Source organism: Schistocerca serialis, chromosome 3 (genome assembly GCF_023864345.2).
Source record: "Schistocerca serialis cubense isolate TAMUIC-IGC-003099 chromosome 3, iqSchSeri2.2, whole genome shotgun sequence".
In the NCBI taxonomy this organism is placed as follows: Eukaryota; Metazoa; Arthropoda; class Insecta; order Orthoptera; family Acrididae; genus Schistocerca; species Schistocerca serialis.
Genome location: NC_064640.1, coordinates 68776781 through 68795966, shown reverse-complemented (window position 1 = coordinate 68795966; position 19186 = coordinate 68776781). Strand labels below are relative to the sequence as shown.

The window sequence follows — 19186 nt, the reverse complement described above, 5'->3', positions numbered from 1 at the left end:
CACACAACACCCAGCCATCACGAGGCAGAGAAAATCCCTGACCCCGCCGGGAATCGAACCCGGGAACCCGGGCGTGGGAAGCGAGAACGCTACCGCACGACCACGAGATGCGGGCATCTCCCATTTCATCTTCATCTACCTGCTCTTCCATTTCCATAATATTGTCCTCAAGAACATCGCCCCTGTATAGACCCTCTATATACTCCTTCCACCTATCTGCTTTCCCTTCTTTGCTTAGAACTGGGTTTCCATCTGAGGTCTTGATATTCATGCAAGTGGTTCTCTTTTCTCCAAAGGTCTCTTTAATTTTCCTATAGGCAGTATCTTACCCCTCGTGAGATAAGCCCCTACATCCTTACGTTTGTCCTGTAGCCATCCCTGCTTAGCCATTTTGCGCTTCCTGTCGATCTCATTTTTTAGACGTTTGTATTCCTTTTTGTCTGCTTCACATACCGCATTTTTGTATTTTCTCCTTTCATCAATTAAATTCAGTATCTCTTCTGTTACCCAAGGATTTCTACTAGCCCTCGTCTTATTACCTACTTGATACTCTACTGCCTTCACTATTTCATTCCTCAAAGCTACCCATTCGTCTTCTACTGTATTTCTCTCCCCATTCCTGTCAATTGTTCCCTTATGAGCTTCCTGAAACTCTGTACAACCTCTTGTTCTTTCAGTTTATCCAGGTCCCATCTCCTTAAATTCCCACCCTTTTGCAGTTTCTTCAGTTTTAATCTACAGGCCATAACCAATCGATTGTGGTCAGAGTCCACATCTGCCCCTGGAAATGTCTTACAATTTAAAATCTGGTTCCTAAATCTCTGTCTTACCATTATATAATCTATCTGATACCTTTTAGTATCTCCAGGGTTCTTCCATGTATACAACCTTCTTTCATGATTCTTGAATCAAGTGTTAGCTATGATTAAGTTATGCTCTGTGCAAAATTCTACCAGGCGGCTTCCTCTTTCATTTCTTAGCTCCAATCCATATTCACGTACTACGTTTCCTTCTCTTCCTTTTCCTACTGTCGAATTCCAGTCACCCATGACTATTAAATTTTCGTCTCCCTTCACTACCTAATTTCTTTTATCTCATCATACATTTCATCAATATCTTCATCCTCTGCAGAGCTAGTTGGCATATAAACTTGTACTACTGTAGTAGGCGTGGCCTTCGTGTCTATCTTGGCCACAATAATGCGTTTACTACGCTGTTTGTAGTAGCATACCCGTACTCCTATTTTTTTATTCATTATTAAACCTACTCCTGCATTACCCCTAATTGATTTTGTATTTATAACCCTGTATATCAGTTTGGATTCCGCAGAACTGTTGGAACACGTGAGGCAATACTAACCTTACGACTTATCTTAGAAGAAAGATTAAGAAAAGGCAAACCTACGTTTCTAGCATTTGTAGACTTAGAGAAACTTTTGACAACGCTAACTGGAATACTCTCTTTCAAATTCTGAAGGTGGCAGGGGTAAAATACAGGGATCGAAAGGCTATTTACAATTTGTACAGAAAACAGATGGCAGTTATAAGAGTCGAGGGGCATGAAAGGGAAGCAGTGGTTGGGAAAGGAGTGAGACAGGGTTGTAGCCCCTCCCCGATGTTATTCAATTTGTATATTAAGCAAGCAGTAAAGGAAACAAAAGAAAAATTCGGCGTAGGTATTAAAATTCATGGAGAAGAAGTAAAAACTTTGAGGTTCGCCGATGACATTGTAATTCTGTCAGAGACAGCAAAGGACTTGGAAGAGCAGTTGAACGGAATGGACAGTGTCTTGAAAGGAGGGTATAAGATGAACATCAACAAAAGCAAAACGAGGATAATGGAATGTAGCCAAATTAAGTCTGGTGATGCTGAGGGAATTAGATTAGGAAATGAGACACTTAAAGTGGTAAAGGAGTTTTGCTATTTAGGGAGTAAAGTAACTGATGATGGTCGAAGTAGAGAGGATATAAAATGTAGACTGCCAATGACAAGGAAATCGTTTCTGAAGAAGAGAAATTTGTTAACATCGAGTATAGATTTAAGTGTCAGGAAGTCGTTTCTGAAAGTATTTGTATGGAGTGTAGCCATGTATGGAAGTGAAACATGGACGATAACCAGTTTGGACAAGAAGAGAATAGAAGCTTTCGAAATGTGGTGCTACAGAGGAGTGCTGAAGATAAGGTGGGTAGATCACGTAACTAATGAGGAGGTATTGAATAGGATTGGGGAGAAGAGAAGTTTGTGGCACAACTTGACTAGAAGAAGGGATCGGTTGGTAGGACATGTTTTGAGGCATCAAGGGATCACAAATTTAGCATTGGAGGGCAGCGTGGAGGGTAAAAATCGTAGAGGGAGACCCAGAGATCAATACACTAAGCAGATTCAGAGGGATGTAGGTTGCAGTAGGTACTGGGAGATGAAGAGGCTTGCACAGGATAGAGTAGCATGGAGAGCTGCATCAAACCAGTCTCAGGACTGAAGACCACAACAACAACAACAACAACAACAACCCTGTATTCACCTGACCAAAATTCTTGTTTCTCCTGTCACCGAACCTCACTAATTCCCACTATATCTAACTTTAACCTATCCATTTCCCTTTTTAAATTTTCTATCCTACCTGCCCGGTTAAGGGATCTGACATTCCACGCTCCGACCCGTAGAAAGCCAGTTTTCTTTCTCCTGATAACGACGTCCTCTTGAGTAGTCCCCGCCCGGAGATCCGAATGGGTGACTATTTTACCTCCAGAATATTTTACCCAAGAGGACGCCATCATCATTTAATCATACAGTAAAGCTGCATGCCCTCGGGAAAAATTACGGCTGTAGTTTCCCCTTGCTTTCAGCCGTTCGCAGTACCACAACAGCAAGGCCGTTTTGGTTAGTGTTACAGGGCCAGATCAGTCTATCATCCAGACTGTTGCCCCTCCAACTACTGAAAAGGCTGCTGCCCCTCTTCAGAAACCACACGTTTGTCTGGCCTCTCAACAGATACCCCTCCGTTGTGGTTGCACCTACGGTACGGCTATCTGTATCGTTGAGGCACGCAAGCCTCCCCACCAACGGCAAGGTCCATTGTTCATGGGAGGTGGGGGGGGGGGGGGGGGGAGTGGGGGGGGGGGGGTCGGTAGCTTTACAAGGATTGAAATGTCCCTAGACGATTTGTTACTTGACATCCAATTGCTAGTCCACGTTCGAAGCCACTGAGTTCTCCTGACGAACCCAATCTGCTGCTACTGCTTCTGCGCTGACAACACAAAACTCTCCGTTTCCTTTTATAGTGACGGGTCCTCCTCTCGTGACATCTGCTGGTTAAGTCTCTAACTCGATATTTACACAGATGGTTGCAAGACCTTGGCTGTCCAATACAAAACGTCGAATCAAAATACCTTCAGCCATCTAAATGACTAGTTGTTATTTTATGTGAGCAACCAGTTTCAGCGCTACATTACGCCATTTAGTGGTCAATTCTGCATCGCTTAGGGGTGTCCGGATACTTGCGATCAGATAGTGAATTTAAGACCGAAACTTTCATATGTTTAGAGGTGGTATTAGGGATTATTCTGAAAGCGAAACGTGATACAAACTTAGGTTCTGTTCAGTTTGAAAACTGCGGATGAAAGTTTAACGTTTCTTGGACGACGAGATCATTTCAGACTGAGAAGCTCCCGATTATCCATACAGCATCTGTCTACACGAGCTCGTGCACTGTACTTGTCGGTGCCATTTTTATAGCGTTATAGGGAAACAAAGCAAAATAATAAAACACAACGAGTAAAAATTCGTTAATTTACTATTCCTTGCACCGTTCCAATTTCTGACTCTTTCAAATAACTATACCACTAAACCGTTAAGAGTGAAACACATATTTATATTCAATAAAACCACTCAATAATCACAATCACGCCGGTCACCGCAATGGAATCCGATACACCTCATATTGGTCTTTCCCCTCTGACCTCTCGACAGAACTGTCTCATTGTCTCCCAAATTGATTGGCCGTTCTAATTCATCATTTTGTGCTGACATCGGCCTAATACTCATTGTTTCGCCATCCATCATACGTAATACCATCAGTCACAGGAATAAACAGCTCTGACGTATTTCGCTCATTTACAAGGCGCCCGTCATTCCTGCGCTTGGGGTCACAGTGCCATCTGAAGCGTAGCTCGCACGTAAGCCGTGTGGCTTTCCGCATGAGAGGGAGGGTAGGGGGAGAGTATTTCTGAGTATCGATGACGTTCCATCTAATGCAGGAGTGGCCAACCCACGGACCGCGGGTCGCATACGGCACAAAGCAAGTATCAATGTGGCCCAAGAAGTAAGCGTCTATCACACGACTGATAAAAAAAAAATCCGTAAGATTCCGATTATGTAAAGTTATGATAAAGTGAATATTTTCAGACCGAAGCTCGCGCTACACCTCCGCTGTACCTCCTGCCGTCCCAGTTACCCCCCCCCCCCCAACTCTCTCTCTCTCTCTCTCTCTCTCTCTCTCTCTCTCTCTCTCTCTCTCTCTCCCTTCTCTTTCCCTTTTTTTTTTTTTTGTCACCGTGTTAGTGTTAAGTGTATTACGTGCGGCCGAAAAACAGTCGATCTCTCCCAGTTTCCAGTGCGGCTCAGGTAAGGTAAAAGGGTTGGGCACCCCTCAACTGATGTCTCGCAACTCACATTTCCAGGAGCTTAAAATAAGCATTGTGATGGGCAACGGACAACAAATGTGTATGTCGTACAGCGTTGTTGACTGGATGTTTGCTATGGGTTCAACCACTGCAATCGCAAAGGTTTGCATTATTCGCATCTTCACGCCTGATCGAGGCCCTTTCCTTTGCGATGTGCAAATGTGTGTAAAGTTTAACAGTTTTTTGTACGTGCCTGATTAATGCATGTCAAGTGGAGTCACGTATAAGCTTGGCATGAAGAATGATTAGTGTTTAATGTCCTGTTGACGACGAAGTCGTTAGAGTCAGGGAACAAGCTCGAAAGAGGTCAAGATCTTGAAGGATGTCGACCACGTACTTTTCAAAAGATCTGCTAAGCCAACCGAAATCAGTTTCGTCCGACGGAGATTTGAACCCCGTTCCTCCCTATTCTAGTCCAGTGTGCACCACCTTGCTCGGTGACACTGCCGCGCTTTTTTATGGAAATGAGGGAGAGTCGGGAGGCAAGGAACCCCGTGGCGCCTGATAGCCTACACGCATGGAATACCAGCGTCATCCAGTGGACGAATCAACTTCAACAGCGGCACGTTTTCTGTCCCTCGAGACAATGTGAATTACATTAGAACATTACCGCACGTTCACGTGATCAGGAACTTGACGCCAACACCTCTCGTCGCTTTACCGGCCAAACATGGAATGATGGATGGCGAAGCAAATACTGTTAGGACGATGTCAGCACGAAGTGATGAACAGCATCTGGCTGCTAATACTGCTCCAAGCTGCGTCAGTGTTCTAGGGTAACGAGCGGCCAACTTGTCTTTTACGAACAATGAAAAACCTCGTCGTGAATGAATGACTTTATTTCACCTCGCAGTCACTTCTTTGCTAGGAAAGTTAGTTGACAAAGGGTTGTCTTTTAGGATTCCAAAAGAAGTTGCTACGAGTCGACCTCTAAAAGTAAGTTACACAATATTACGACAAGTTAAGTAACTTTGATTGAATGGTTCACTGTGCTTCACACTGACACGGATGTATGCACAACACGAGCACCGATGTCTTCAGCGCTGTGGAGCTCATGGAGGAACAGAGCGAGCTGAGTTTCGCAAGATCTTTGATTTCGATAGAGGAGATATTTGTTCTTCAAAAACGTCGTAACACAAGAGCATAAAGAATGTTCCCTAATTCTACAAAACACTGGCGTCCACGATATAGGCCTATAATTATGTGGATCTGTCGTACTACACTTCTTGAAAACGGGAATGGCCTGTGCTTTTCTTCAGTCGCTGGGTACCCTTCGTTGCTCCAGCGACCTACAATAAACTACTACTAGAAGGGGAGCAACTTATTTTGCATTATCTCTATAGAATCTGACAGGTATCTCATCTGGTCCTAATGCTTTTCCAATACAAAGCGATTGTGATTGTTTCTCTGTTCCGCGGTTACCTCAGTATCTGTCATTTCGACCTTCCTACGATGATTGAAAGGAGAACCCTTGTTACGATCTTCCGCGATGAAACAATTTCGAAAGACCGAATCCAGTGTTTCGGCCTTCTCTCTGTCATTTTCCGTTTCGATGTCATTATGGTCACTAAGTGACTGAACATACGAGGTGCGGCTAGAAAAAAACCGGACTGATGCTGGAAAAAACATTTATTTACAATTATTTACAATTTCATGTTATCTCCTTCAATGTACTCTCCTCCTCGGTCTCTACACCGCTCCATACGAATTTTTCACTGTTCATAGCAATGCTGCAGATCATTTTCGGTAAGTCCATACATTACTTCCGTCGCTTTTTCTTTTACTGCTTCAACAGTCTCAAATCTAGTTCGTTTCAAAGCTGACTTGACTTTAGGGAAAAGAAAAAAGTCACAGGGGGCCAAATCAGGTGAGTAGGGTGGATGATCTAAGATGGGAATGTTGTGTTTTGCCAAAAACGTCTTCACTGACAACGCACTGTGAGCTGAGGCATTGTCTTGGTGAAGCATCCATGACTTTTTTCTCCACAAGTCGTTCCGTTTTCTCCGTACTCGCTCACGTAGGGTAGCCAGGACGCTAATGTAGTAATGCTGATTCACTGTTTGTCCCTCTGGTACCCAATCAATGTGCACAATCCCTTTGATGAAAAAAAAAAAAACAATCATCATTGCCTTGAATTTCGATTTTGACATTCGTGCTTTTCTTTTGTCGTGGAGAACCAGGAGTTTTCCAATGCATCGATTGGCGTTTAGTTTCGGGATCGTAAGTAAAAAACCACGATTCATCGCAAGTAATAACATTTTGTAAGAAGGTGGGATCACTTTCAATGTTTTCCAGGATGTTAGAACAAATCATTCTTCGGCGTTCCTTCTGTTCAATTGTGAGACACTTTGGAACCATTTTTGAACACACTTTGTTCATGTTGAAACTTTCATGAAAAATCTGCCTAACACTTTCCTTGTCAACTCCTGTTAACTCAGACACTGCTCTGATTGTTAAACGGCGATCTTGTCGAGCAAGTTTACCGATTTTTTCAATGTTTGCATCAGTTTTTGCTGACAATGGTCTGCCAGTGCGAGTGTCATCACTGGTGCCTTCGCGGCCATCTTTAAATCGTTTAAACCACTCAAACACTTGTGTTCGCGATAAACAATCATCGCCGTACACTTTTTGTAACATTACAAACGTTTCACTTGCAGATTTCCCTAGTTTGAAACAAAATTTGATGTTAACACGCTGTTCTTTCTGTACACTCAACATTTTCCGACGCACAGACAAAACGTCAACTACTTAAAACAGACGCCACGGGCAGACTGAGTGCAGGAGGCAGATGAAACTCGAGCAGTAGGCGGAGCGAGAGTCACGTGACAGGCCACGCGACTTTCAGCCTTATTGCATTCGTTTTATTGTTTCACCAGTACTAGTCCGGTTTTTTTCTAGCCACACCTCGTATGATTTCGAACAACTTACTGTAGGGTTTTTATTCCAACGACTGTAACAACTTCTCGTAAACTGCAAAGAGGATCGTGCAGCTAAAACAAACTCTTTCATATCTTCACTTCTTGCTGGTCTTCGTGTATTACCGCCGCGCCTTCTCAGACTCCTTCTTTCTCGAAATCACTGTTCAGCACGGAAGAAGGTAATGGCGCATGGGAATTCTTCGACCAGGATATGGCACGGTACAAGTCACGGTTGCTTCATTGGAATCGTCTCGGTATTCGCCTCCTTGTCGGAGGTGTATGCTATGCCTGTTACACGTCAATGTAAATGAACATTACACCAACAGAATAAAGAACTTTACCTGTGACTTAACTAACGATGAAATAAATGTCGTATGCGTTTAAAAATTATGTGTAGTCGTGACTACCCTAAACGTTCAGCTTGAAAACTTCATGTTTACAGCGTGGAAAGCTTATCCATTTTTGTATAAAAGATAGACCAGCTATCCGGCCGGTGTGGCCGTGCGGTTCTAGGCGCTTCAGTCTGGAACTGCGTGCCCGCTACGGTCGCAGATTCGAATCCTGCCTCGGGCATGGATGTGTGTGTTGTCCTTAGGTTAGTTAGGTTCAAGTAGTTCTACGTTCTAGGGGACTGATGACCACAGATGTTAACTCCCATAGTGCTCAGAGCCATTTGAACCATTTTTTGATAGACCAGCTAACGCACAAAGTGGCTAATATAAATCTGTCCTGCAAAGCATTTATAGTAACACTGACGCAGCGTTGGCCTTTGTTACTGAACATCACAGAAGATACTCAAAATGGTTGACGTCGATGGAACGCTGAGCTCTGTTCGTCAAAATGCGCAGCAACTCTTTCTAGGGAAGAGAAGAAATAGCGTTTTCACTTGTCTGCTTTAGCTGGTTTGCCGCACAGATGAAAGTCATAGGGTGAGAGATCAAGTGATCGAAATGGTCAGGAGATTGCACTGCCTCTGCTGAGTGTCCTCTCTTCACAATACTCCTGATGCACTCATGACAAGTTTAGAAGGCGGTGTTTGCTGTTGCTCCGCCTGGCTGAATGTATCCATATAGTCGTTCATGCTCTGTGATTTGATCCACATGTCGATTAGACACTTTCTTTTCTAGACGTGCCCTTTAGTATTAATAATTTGGCAAAAGACACGTGTCACCATGGGAACACCATACATTGCGCACCAAACACCAGTCTTGACATTATGCAGACGCTCTTCAAAGCACGGACGGGCATTTTGTGATGCATAATGGCGCATATTCTGTGATTTCACCTATCCTGACAGGCTGAAGCAGGCCGTATTTGAAGAAATGAAAACGTCAGGATCCGAAAATCCTGATGCCATTTCGCTCAGAAACCACAAGCAGAATTCAGCACGCTAAAGTCGAGACTTCGAGGGACTATGTTGCTGACTGTCCTTCACTCGAGCAATTTTTCTGTTGTTCCAACTCTTTTTGGATATGCAATGTTACTTATAATCCGTCTTGATTGCAGTCTTTTGCAATCAAGACAGATTATAAGTAACATTGCGAATCCAGTGTTTGCGGTATCCCTTCAGACATTATGTCTGTTTTGCAAAAACCTTTTTGGATGGTTACGGCTGTTATTCGTTACAGAGTCCCGTCCGCATTCTTGTTTACCAAAGTTTTTATTTCCGACCCTATTAATCGTTTTGCAAAAACACTTACAGTCTTAAACTCCTGTGCAAACGGTTCCACGTAGGTTCTCCACGAATTGTGCTACGCATAAGAGTCTCTATTTTTCACGCGTTGTATAAAATGTATTAAGAAATGACTACAGTGTTACGATCTATTAATGTTCGAAAATGTTATTACTCAGTTACTGCTGGAATTAAAGCTTCTCAGTTCCTAATAATCGCTTTCATAAAGAATCGAATCAGTGTTCATTATCCTTTTCCTTTTACTGGCATACACTCAATATCGACCGTATTAGAGGATGATTACCCGAAACGCAACAGACTGAAAGAGTTCAAATTCATATTGAAATATCAATTTGCTGCCATGTAGTTCGTTACGCAGAATACTGGCCGAGGACATAATTTTTACCAAGCATTAAAAATTTACATTTCCACTGGATGGCTATTAATAGTTCAAACTCTATGCGCCAGTAACAATACTCTATGACAACTCTCAATCCATATATACTACTGGCCATTAAATTGCTACACCACGAAGATAACGTGCTACAGACGCGAAATTTAACCGACAGGAAGAAGATGCTGTGATATGCAAATGATTAGCTTTTCAGAGCATTCACACAAGGTTAGCAGCGGTGGCGACACCTACAACGTGCTAACATGAGGAAAGTTTCCAACCGATTTCTCATACACAAACAGCAGTTGACCGGCGTTGCCTGGTGAAACGTTGTTGTGGTGCCTCGTACAAGGAGGAGAAATGCGTACCATCACCTTTCCGACTTTGATAAAGGTCGGGTTATAGCCTATCGCGATTGCGGTTTATCGTATCGCGACATTGCTGCTCGCGTTGGTCGAGATCCAATGACTGTTAGCAGAATATGGAATCGGTGGGTTCAGAAGGGTAGTACGGAACGCCGTTCTGGATCCCAACGGCCTCGTGTCACTAGCAGTCGAGATGACAGGCACCTTATCCGCATGGCTGTAACGGATCGTGCAGCCACATCTCGATCCCTGAGTCAACAGATGGGGACGTTTGCAAGACAACAACCATCTGGACGAACAGTTCGACGACGTTTGCAGCAGCATTGACTATCAGCTCGGAGACCATGGCTGCGGTTACCCTTGACGCTGCATCACAGACAGGAGCGCCTGCGATGGTGTACTCAACGACGAACCTGGGTGCACGAATGGCAAAACGTCATTTTTTCAGATAAATCTAGGTTCTGTTTACAGCATCTTGATGGTCGCATCCGTGTTTGGGAACATCGCATTGAACGCACATTGGAACCGTGTATTCGTCATCGCCATACTGGCGTATCACTCGGCGTAATGGTATGGGGTGCCATGGGTTACGCGGCTCGCTCACCTCTTGTTCGCATTGACGGCACTTTGGACAGTGGACGTTACATTTCAGATGTGGCTCTACCCTTCATTCGATCCCTGCGAAACCCTACATTTCAGCAGGATAATGCACGACTGCATGTTGCAGGTACTGTACGGGCCTTCATGGAGACAGAAAATGTTCGACTGCTGCCCTTGCCAGCACATTCTCCAGATCTCTCACCAACTGAAAACGTCTGGTCAATGATGGCCGAGCAACTGGCTCGTCACAATACGCCAGTAACTACTCTTGATGAACTGTGGTATCATGTTGAAGCTGCATGGGCAGTTGTACCTGTACACGCCATCCAAGCTCTGTTTGACTCAATGCCCAGGCGTATCAAGGCCGTTATTACGGCCAGAGGTGGTTGTTCTGCGTACTTATTTCTCAGGATCTATGCACCCAAATTGCGTGAAAATGTAATGACGTGTCAGTTCTAGTATAATATATTTGTCCAATGAATACCCGTTTATCATCTGCATTTCTTCTTGGTGTAGCAATTTTAATGGCCAGTAAGAGAGAGAGAGAGAGAGAGAGAGAGAGAGAGAGAGAGAGAGAAGTTAAAATTGTGGTTTTAATGCTTCAAGTGTTCTAATTAGTCCCCCCCCCCCTCCCCCAACGTGAGTACAACGCACAGAAAGTTCATACAATCATTTGAAACTGACAGAAAAGTCCTTCTATCGGATGTTGTCCAACTCGCACGTCTCATTGGCTTTAATGCCAATTATTTCTTCAAAACGTTGATCCTTCATGAAAATATCTGCGCATGTTCTGGTAGGTTGGTTTTGATAACACCAAGTCTCTTCATCCTTGATGATATTTTTCAGAAAATAATTGTCCACGAGTTGCAGATCAATCTGGTCGTAGCAGGCGTTAAAGCGTCCTTGTTTTCGCTGGAGACTCAAGATATTCAGGATAGAGTTTGAACATACTTTTCACTTCTTCAAAACATTCTGTAGAATGGTTGAACACTTGATTTAGAGGTGTTTGTCTATTACGATTTGTGACACAGTAACGTTAACACACTAAGGTCTCAAGTCCACTACTTAACATCGCCCGAACAAAACTGACTGGTTGAATACACACCTGTTGCTTATACTCATTAGTTCAAGCTGCCATCATTGTTGTTAAGCTGACAATGCTTATTCAACAGGAATAAAACCACTCTCGGAAATTTTTGGACGTATTAAATAGTCTAAACTGGAGCAGATTTATACAAATGATTTAAAAATTATATGATTACATTTATTTCATACAGTTTATGCTAGTATCAGTTAAATAATACAAAATAATTAACACACATTGTCTTTTAAATTTTAGTAATTCCCAAATCTTTTGAAATGCTCCATTTTCGTGAGTAATTTAAATATTCCTCATTGTTACGGTTTTGTGCAAACTATAAAATCTTTAGATTAAAATAACTTACAAATTATTGAACATTAGATATACTGAAATGAGTATTGTACTAAGTAAATATAGTAGTTTAAAATTAGTATGGTCAGTTCTCCAGTAAGTGTTTATTTATTAGCGTTGTCGAAATTCTTGCAGCACATAGTACTATAAAATTTCAAATCTCTAACTGTCTGTAAAATACAAAATCCTCTACAAAACTATGACAAAGGAGTCAGTGAAACATAAATTTCTATCTGAATGAAAATAATAATTCGGAAAACAAACCTGCGAACTTATTTTTATGTTTATTGGGTATTTTTTAGCAGAAAGTAACTTGCAAAATGGAAAAAAAGTTAACAACCATTTAATCCGCGACTGGTAACAGACAAAGTGAAGAGGCTCTACTTTACTGTGTTTCAGCTAGTCTCGCAATATCAGTGGTAGGGAGGGGTGGGGGCGGGGATACAAAATGTGAATTTTACAGAAAAATCTTAACATTTATTTTTGTGGAAGATTTAACAATATTTATAATGTCTTGGTGTGGGCGTTAAAGATGACGTCCAGCGCCCAAAATCGCACGCTCGTCATCAGAACACCCTACTTGTCCAGTACACAGATGATGAATTCTGCGACCTGTCGTCAGGCACGCGTGAGTTGGCACGATGTGTTTTGCAGGCGGAGGAGCAGTCGCGGCGGTACGAGGGCGTGTCGGGGCAGTGCCGCGCGGTGTCGGCTCGCCAGGACGTGGCCAGCCTGGTGCACTCGCTGGCCTCGCCGCAGCAGCACTCCCAGCGCCACGCACACACCCACGCCTTCGCGTCGCCGCAGCCGCCGCCCACGCCGCAACCCGACAACCCGGATGGCACGCCCAACGACGGGCCGCCCACTCCAGTGAGTACCTCTACACGGTCTAACCTGCGTCGACGCTTTCACCAAGTAACCACATTTCATTTCCGCCACACCCATAATTCAAAAAGATGGACCACGTTTGCATATTGGGTGATAAATACTTATATGATTGTCAGCACACAGGGTGGAGGAGGAAGAAGGAAGATTCAGGGAGAGGGTCCATTGCCATACATGTTGTATCTTATTTTAAATGCGTGGAGCCGGCCGGAGTCGCCGTGCTGTTCTAGGCTCTACAGTCTGGAACCGCTAGGCCGCTACGGTCGCAGGTTCGAATCCTGCCTCGGGCATGGATGTGTCTGATGTCCTTAGGTTAGTTAGGTTTAAGTAGTTCTAAGTTCTAGGGGACTGATGACCTCAGAAGTTAAGTCCTATAGTGCTCGGAACCATTTGAACCATTTTTTTAAATAAGTGGAAAGAGGAACTGAAATAAACAACGTGGGCAATATGGGTAAATTTCTCAGTTCCAATCATATTGTTTACTTATCTGTAATATATTTTTATGAAATAATTATTTTTTACTATCTCAGTCACTTTTTACAATATTTATTAGGACGACGCATTTCAGCAGCATGCTGCCATCATCAGGTGCGGTACAGTTAAATGTACATTAATCTATAATGTGATGACAATTATTTGCTGGGTGTGCCAGTGACGTTATATACCGGAATTTAAACATTTTTGATGGAAATTTGTCTGGCACACAGACCACAGTAATAGTCACATCACCATTATTAAACACGTTCGCATTCAGATGTGGAATGCAAACATCTGAATATGAGAGTCTTAAATGATGGTTTTGTGGGTATTATTGCGGTCTGGGTGCCAGACAAATAAATTTACAGCAATAATGATCAAATTTCGATACGTAACTTCACTGGCACAGCCAACTAATAATAGTCGGCACACCTAAGATTTATGTACATGTAACTGTACTGCATCTGATGATGGTAGCATGCTGCCGAAACACGTCGTGCTAATAAATGTTAGTAAAAACGGACTGAAGCAACAAAAAGTATTTCTGGAATTTATAATACACTCACTGACCTGAACCAATTCCATTCAACGTGGATAAATTCAAGTGTAACGTATTTCCAATCTGAAATAGCGTTGCCGCCAACAAATACTGCAACTAACTGTGCGAGTTGCCTGTCCAGTCAGCGCTAAGTGCTCCAGTCGCAACCCTCACGAAATTTACGATGCGAGAGTCAAAGTAGGCGATGGTTGCACACTCCATAGCAGCCATGCGGGAGTATGAAGTATAAGCCCAGTCCTACAGGAGGTGCACCGAGAGCTAAGAACCAACGTGTGCCTCGCCATATATCAGCAAGACGTTGCTGGCTCTCCGGAAAACCAGGCATCCATCCCCTCACGAGTGACTATGGGCAGCGTGTCACTGCCTCAACAGTGTCTACTGAAGCCAACCCAGGGACTACTAGAGACAGTACCTTGCCCCACACGGATCCTCTACCGTGTTATCAATTTCCCACCTCTCCTTACCCACATCGAACATGTCCGCATGTCTTATACTATCCGTAGACTAGATTCTAATACCGCCATTGTCTCACCTCTGATCGTCAACACCCGGGTACGCTGCCGAGCCTTCATAAACGCAGCTGGCTGGCTGGCTCTGAGCACTATGGGACTTAACTTCTGAGGTTCACAATGGCTCTGAGCACTATGGGACTTAACATCTGAGGTCATCAGTCCCCTAGAACTTAGAACTAGTTAAGCCTAGCTAACCTAATAACTTCTGAGGTCATCAGTCCCCTGGAACTTAGAACTACATAAACATAACTAATCTAAGGACATCACGCTCATCCATGCCCGAGGCAGGCTTCGAACCTGCAACCGTAGCGGTCGCGCGGTTCCAGAGCGTAGAGCCTAGAACCGCTCGGCCACTCTAGCCGGCATAAACGCAGCCCTCTGTCCCAACACCTACACACACTCCATATCCTGTCTCATCGCAACTTCAGCCAACTCTCTCTCACAGTCAGTGAGATCCGCCCCAATATTTATCCATCCTACCAACTTTAACCCTTCCCCCCGTCCCTCACCACCCAGCCCTATCCCCTTCTTCTTGTACCACCACCCTCTCCACACACCACTACTCCACCTCACAATCTGCTTATTTTTTTGTTTACTTACACGTCAAGTTCCGTAGGACCAAATTAAGGTGCAAATCTGTAAGGTCATGGGACGTCTCAGTACATGAAATTACAACATAAAAGAAATAAGAGGTAAAAATAAAATGTTTATGACCCCAAAAAAAGTCAATCCATAAGTTTAAGTAAACGAAATTAACAATACAACAAGAATCAGCTTAATTTTTCAAGGAACTCCTCGACAGAATAGAAGGAGTGACCCATGATCAAACTCTTCAGTTTCGATTTGAAAGCGTGGGGATAATTGCTAAGCATTTTGAATTCGAGTGGTAGCTTATTGAAAATGGATGCAGCGGTATACTGCACGCCTTTCTGCACAAGAGTTAAGGAAGTCCAATTCAAATGCAGATTGTATTTCTGCCGAGTATTAACTGAGTGAAAGCTGCTTATTCTTGGGAATAAGCTAATATTGTTAACAAGAAATGTCAGTAAGAAATCTATATATTGAGAGGCCAAAGTCAAATTACCCAGACTCGTGAACAGGGATCGATAAGAGGTTCATGAACTTACACCACTTATTGCCCGATCCACCCGTTTCTGATCCAAAAATATCCTTTTAGAATGGAAAGAGTTACCCAAAAATATAATACCATATGATATAAGCGAATGAAAATAAGTAGAGTAGACTAATTTTCGTGTCCAAAGATCACTCACTTCAGATACCGTTCGAATAGTAAAAATAGCAGCATTAAGTCTTTGAACAAGATCCTGACGTGGGCTTTCCACGACAGTGTACTATCTCTCTGAACGCCTACATATTTGAGCTGATCAGTTTCACTAATCATATGCCCATTCTGTGAAATTAAAAAGTGAGGATTTGTTGAATTGTGTGTTACAAACTGTAAAAACTGAGTCTTACTGTGAGTTAGCATTAGTTTATTTTTTTACAAAACATGAATTTATGTCATGAACTGCACTGTTTGAAACCGAGCCAATGTTGCACACAACATCCTTTACAACCAAGCTAGTGTCATCAGCAAACAGAAACATTTTAGAGTTACCTGTAATACCAATACCAGAGGACATATCATTTATATAAATAAGGAACAGGAGTGGCCCCAACACTGATCCCTGCCCCCCCCCCCCCTTGACCGTACCCCACTCAGACCCCACATCACTGCGATTCTCAACATTGTGAATAATGACCTTTTGCAGTATGGTGCTAAAGTAAGAAGTTAACCAATTGTGAGCTACTCCCCGTATTCTCCAATGGTCAACTTCTGGATCAACACAATCAAATGCCTTAGTTAAATAAAAAAATATGCCTAGCGTTCGAAGCCTTTTGTTTAACCCATCCAGTACCTCACAGAGAAAAGAGAATATAGCATTTCTAAAGCCACTTCTATAGCCGAACTGTATATCTGATAGCAAATCGTCTGATATAAAATGAATAATTATCCTTACACACACAGCCTTTTCAGTACCTTTAGCTAACACTTACGGCATAGAAATAGGTGTAAAATTATATACCTTATCCCTTTCTCCCTTTTTATAAAGCGGCTTTACTACTGAGTACTTTAATCGTTCAGGAAACTGACCATTCCAAAAGGAAAAATTACAAATTGTCTAAATACATGGCTAACATGTGCAGCACAGTACTTTAGTATTCTGCTAGGCACTCTGTCATAACCAGGTGAGTCCTTAGTCTTCAGTGAGTTAATTATTGACTCAATCTCCCCTTTGTCTGTATCACAGAGGAGAATTTTAGTCATCAATCTCGGAAAGGTATTTACCAAGAAAGTTATATGATTCCTTGCACAAACTAAATTTGCATTTAATTCACAAGCAACGCTCAGAAAATGTTTGTTAAATACTGTACATATATCTGATTTATCAGTGACAGAAATATTTTTACTACGAACTGACTTTATATCGTCGACCTTGTGCTGCTGACCAGACACTCCCTTCACAACTGACCATATGGTTTTAATTTTATCCTGTGAATTAGCTATTCCATTTGCATACCACATACTCTTTGCTTTCCTAATAACATTTTTAAGCACCTTACAATACTGTTTGTAATGGGCTACTGTAGTTTGATTGTGACTACTTCTAATACACTCCTGGAAATTGAAATAAGAACACCGTGAATTCATTGTCCCAGGAAGGGGAAACTTTATTGACACATTCCTGGGGTCAGATACATCACATGATCACACTGACAGAACCACAGGCACATAGACACAGGCAACAGAGCATGCACAATGTCGGCACTAGTACAGTGTATATCCACCTTTCGCAGCAATGCAGGCTGCTATTCTCCCATGGAGACGATCGTAGAGATGCTGGATGTAGTCCTGTGGAACGGCTTGCCATGCCATTTCCACCTGGCGCCTCAGTTGGACCAGCGTTCGTGCTGGACGTGCAGACCGCGTGAGACGACGCTTCATCCAGTCCCAAACATGCTCAATGGGGGACAGATCCGGAGATCTTGCTGGCCAGGGTAGTTGACTTACACCTTCTAGAGCACGTTGGGTGGCACGGGATACATGCGGACGTGCATTGTCCTGTTGGAACAGCAAGTTTCCTTGCCGGTCTAGGAATGGTAGAACGATGGGTTCGATGACGGTTTGGATGTACCGTGCACTATTCAGTGTCCCCTCGACGATCACCAGTGGTGTACGGCCAGTGTAGGAGATCGCTCCCCACACCATGATGCCGGGTGTTGGCCCTGTGTGCCTCGGTCGTATGCAGTCCTGATTGTGGCGCTCATCTGCACGGGGCCATACACGCATACGACCATCATTGGCACCAAGGCAGAAACGACTCTCATCGCTGAAGACGACACGTCTCCATTCGTCCCTCCATTCACGCCTGTCGCGACACCACTGGAGGCGGGCTGCACGATGTTGGGGCGTGAGCGGAAGACGGCCTAACGGTGTGCGGGACCGTAGCCCAGCTTCATGGAGACGGTTGCCAATGGTCCTCGCCGATACCCCAGGAGCAACAGTGTCCCTAATTTGCTGGGAAGTGGCGGTGCGGTCCCCTAGGGCACTGCGTAGGATCCTACGGTCTTGGCGTGCATCCGTGCGTCGCTGCGGTCCGGTCCCAGGTCGACGGGCACGTGCACCTTCCGCCGACCACTGGCGACAACATCGATGTACTGTGGAGACCTCACGCCCCACGTGTTGAGCAATTCGGCGGTACGTCCACCCGGCCTCCCGCATGCCCACTATACGCCCTCGCTCAAAGTCCGTCAACTGCACATACGGTTCACGTCCACGCTGTCGCGGCATGCTACCAGTGTTAAAGACTGCGATGGAGCTCCGTATGCCACGGCAAACTGGCTGACACTGACGGCGGCGGTGCACAAATGCTGCGCAGCTAGCGCCATTCGACGGCCAACACCGCGGTTCCTGGTGTGTCCGCTGTGCCGTGCGTGTGATCATTGCTTGTACAGCCCTCTCGCAGTGTCCGGAGCAAGTATGGTGGGTCTGACACACCGGTGTCAATGTGTTCTTTTTTTCATTTCCACGAGTGTATTTTGATATAATTCCCACTTTGTTCTACATGATATCCTTATCCCACTAGTCAGCCACCCGGGCTGCCTATTACTGCTAGTACCCCTTTTAGAGCGTTCTAATGGAAAGCAACTCTCAAAGGGCATGAGATATGTGTTACGAAAGCATTATATTTATCTTCTATGTTATCGGCACTCTAAACATCCTGCCACTCTTGTTGCTTGACGACGTTTAAAAAACTCTCTATTGCTGTTTAATTAACTTTCCTACATAGTTTGTAATTATATGTGACATTTGTTTGAGTACAAAAGCCTTTTAGTGTCAAAATTTGTGCATCATGGTCTGAAAAGCTTTTCACCCTTTTAATAACAGAATGCCCATCTAGTAATGAAGAATGAATAAAAATATTGTCTATAGCTGTGCCACTGTTCCCCTGCACGCTTGTTGGAAAAAACAGAGTCTGCATCAGATCATATGAATTTAGAACATCCACCAACATCCTTTTGCTTGCACCATCATATACAAAATTTATATTGAAGTCACCACATATAACTAAGGTACTTCCTACAAATTGAATCAAGAACCCTCTCTAGCCTGAATAGAAATGCTCTGA

The 19186-nt window shown here is 43.7% G+C and overlaps 1 protein-coding gene across 1 annotated transcript in view; it reads left to right on the top strand.

Annotated features, from left to right (window-relative positions):
• LOC126470681 (uncharacterized) overlaps positions 1 to 19186 on the top strand; it is a 990891-nt gene that overhangs the window by 392557 nt on the left and 579148 nt on the right. The window contains exon 6 of the mRNA XM_050098681.1: positions 12717 to 12932. Coding sequence (XP_049954638.1) covers positions 12717 to 12932 — 216 coding nt within the window. The remainder of the gene's footprint in view (positions 1 to 12716; positions 12933 to 19186) is intronic.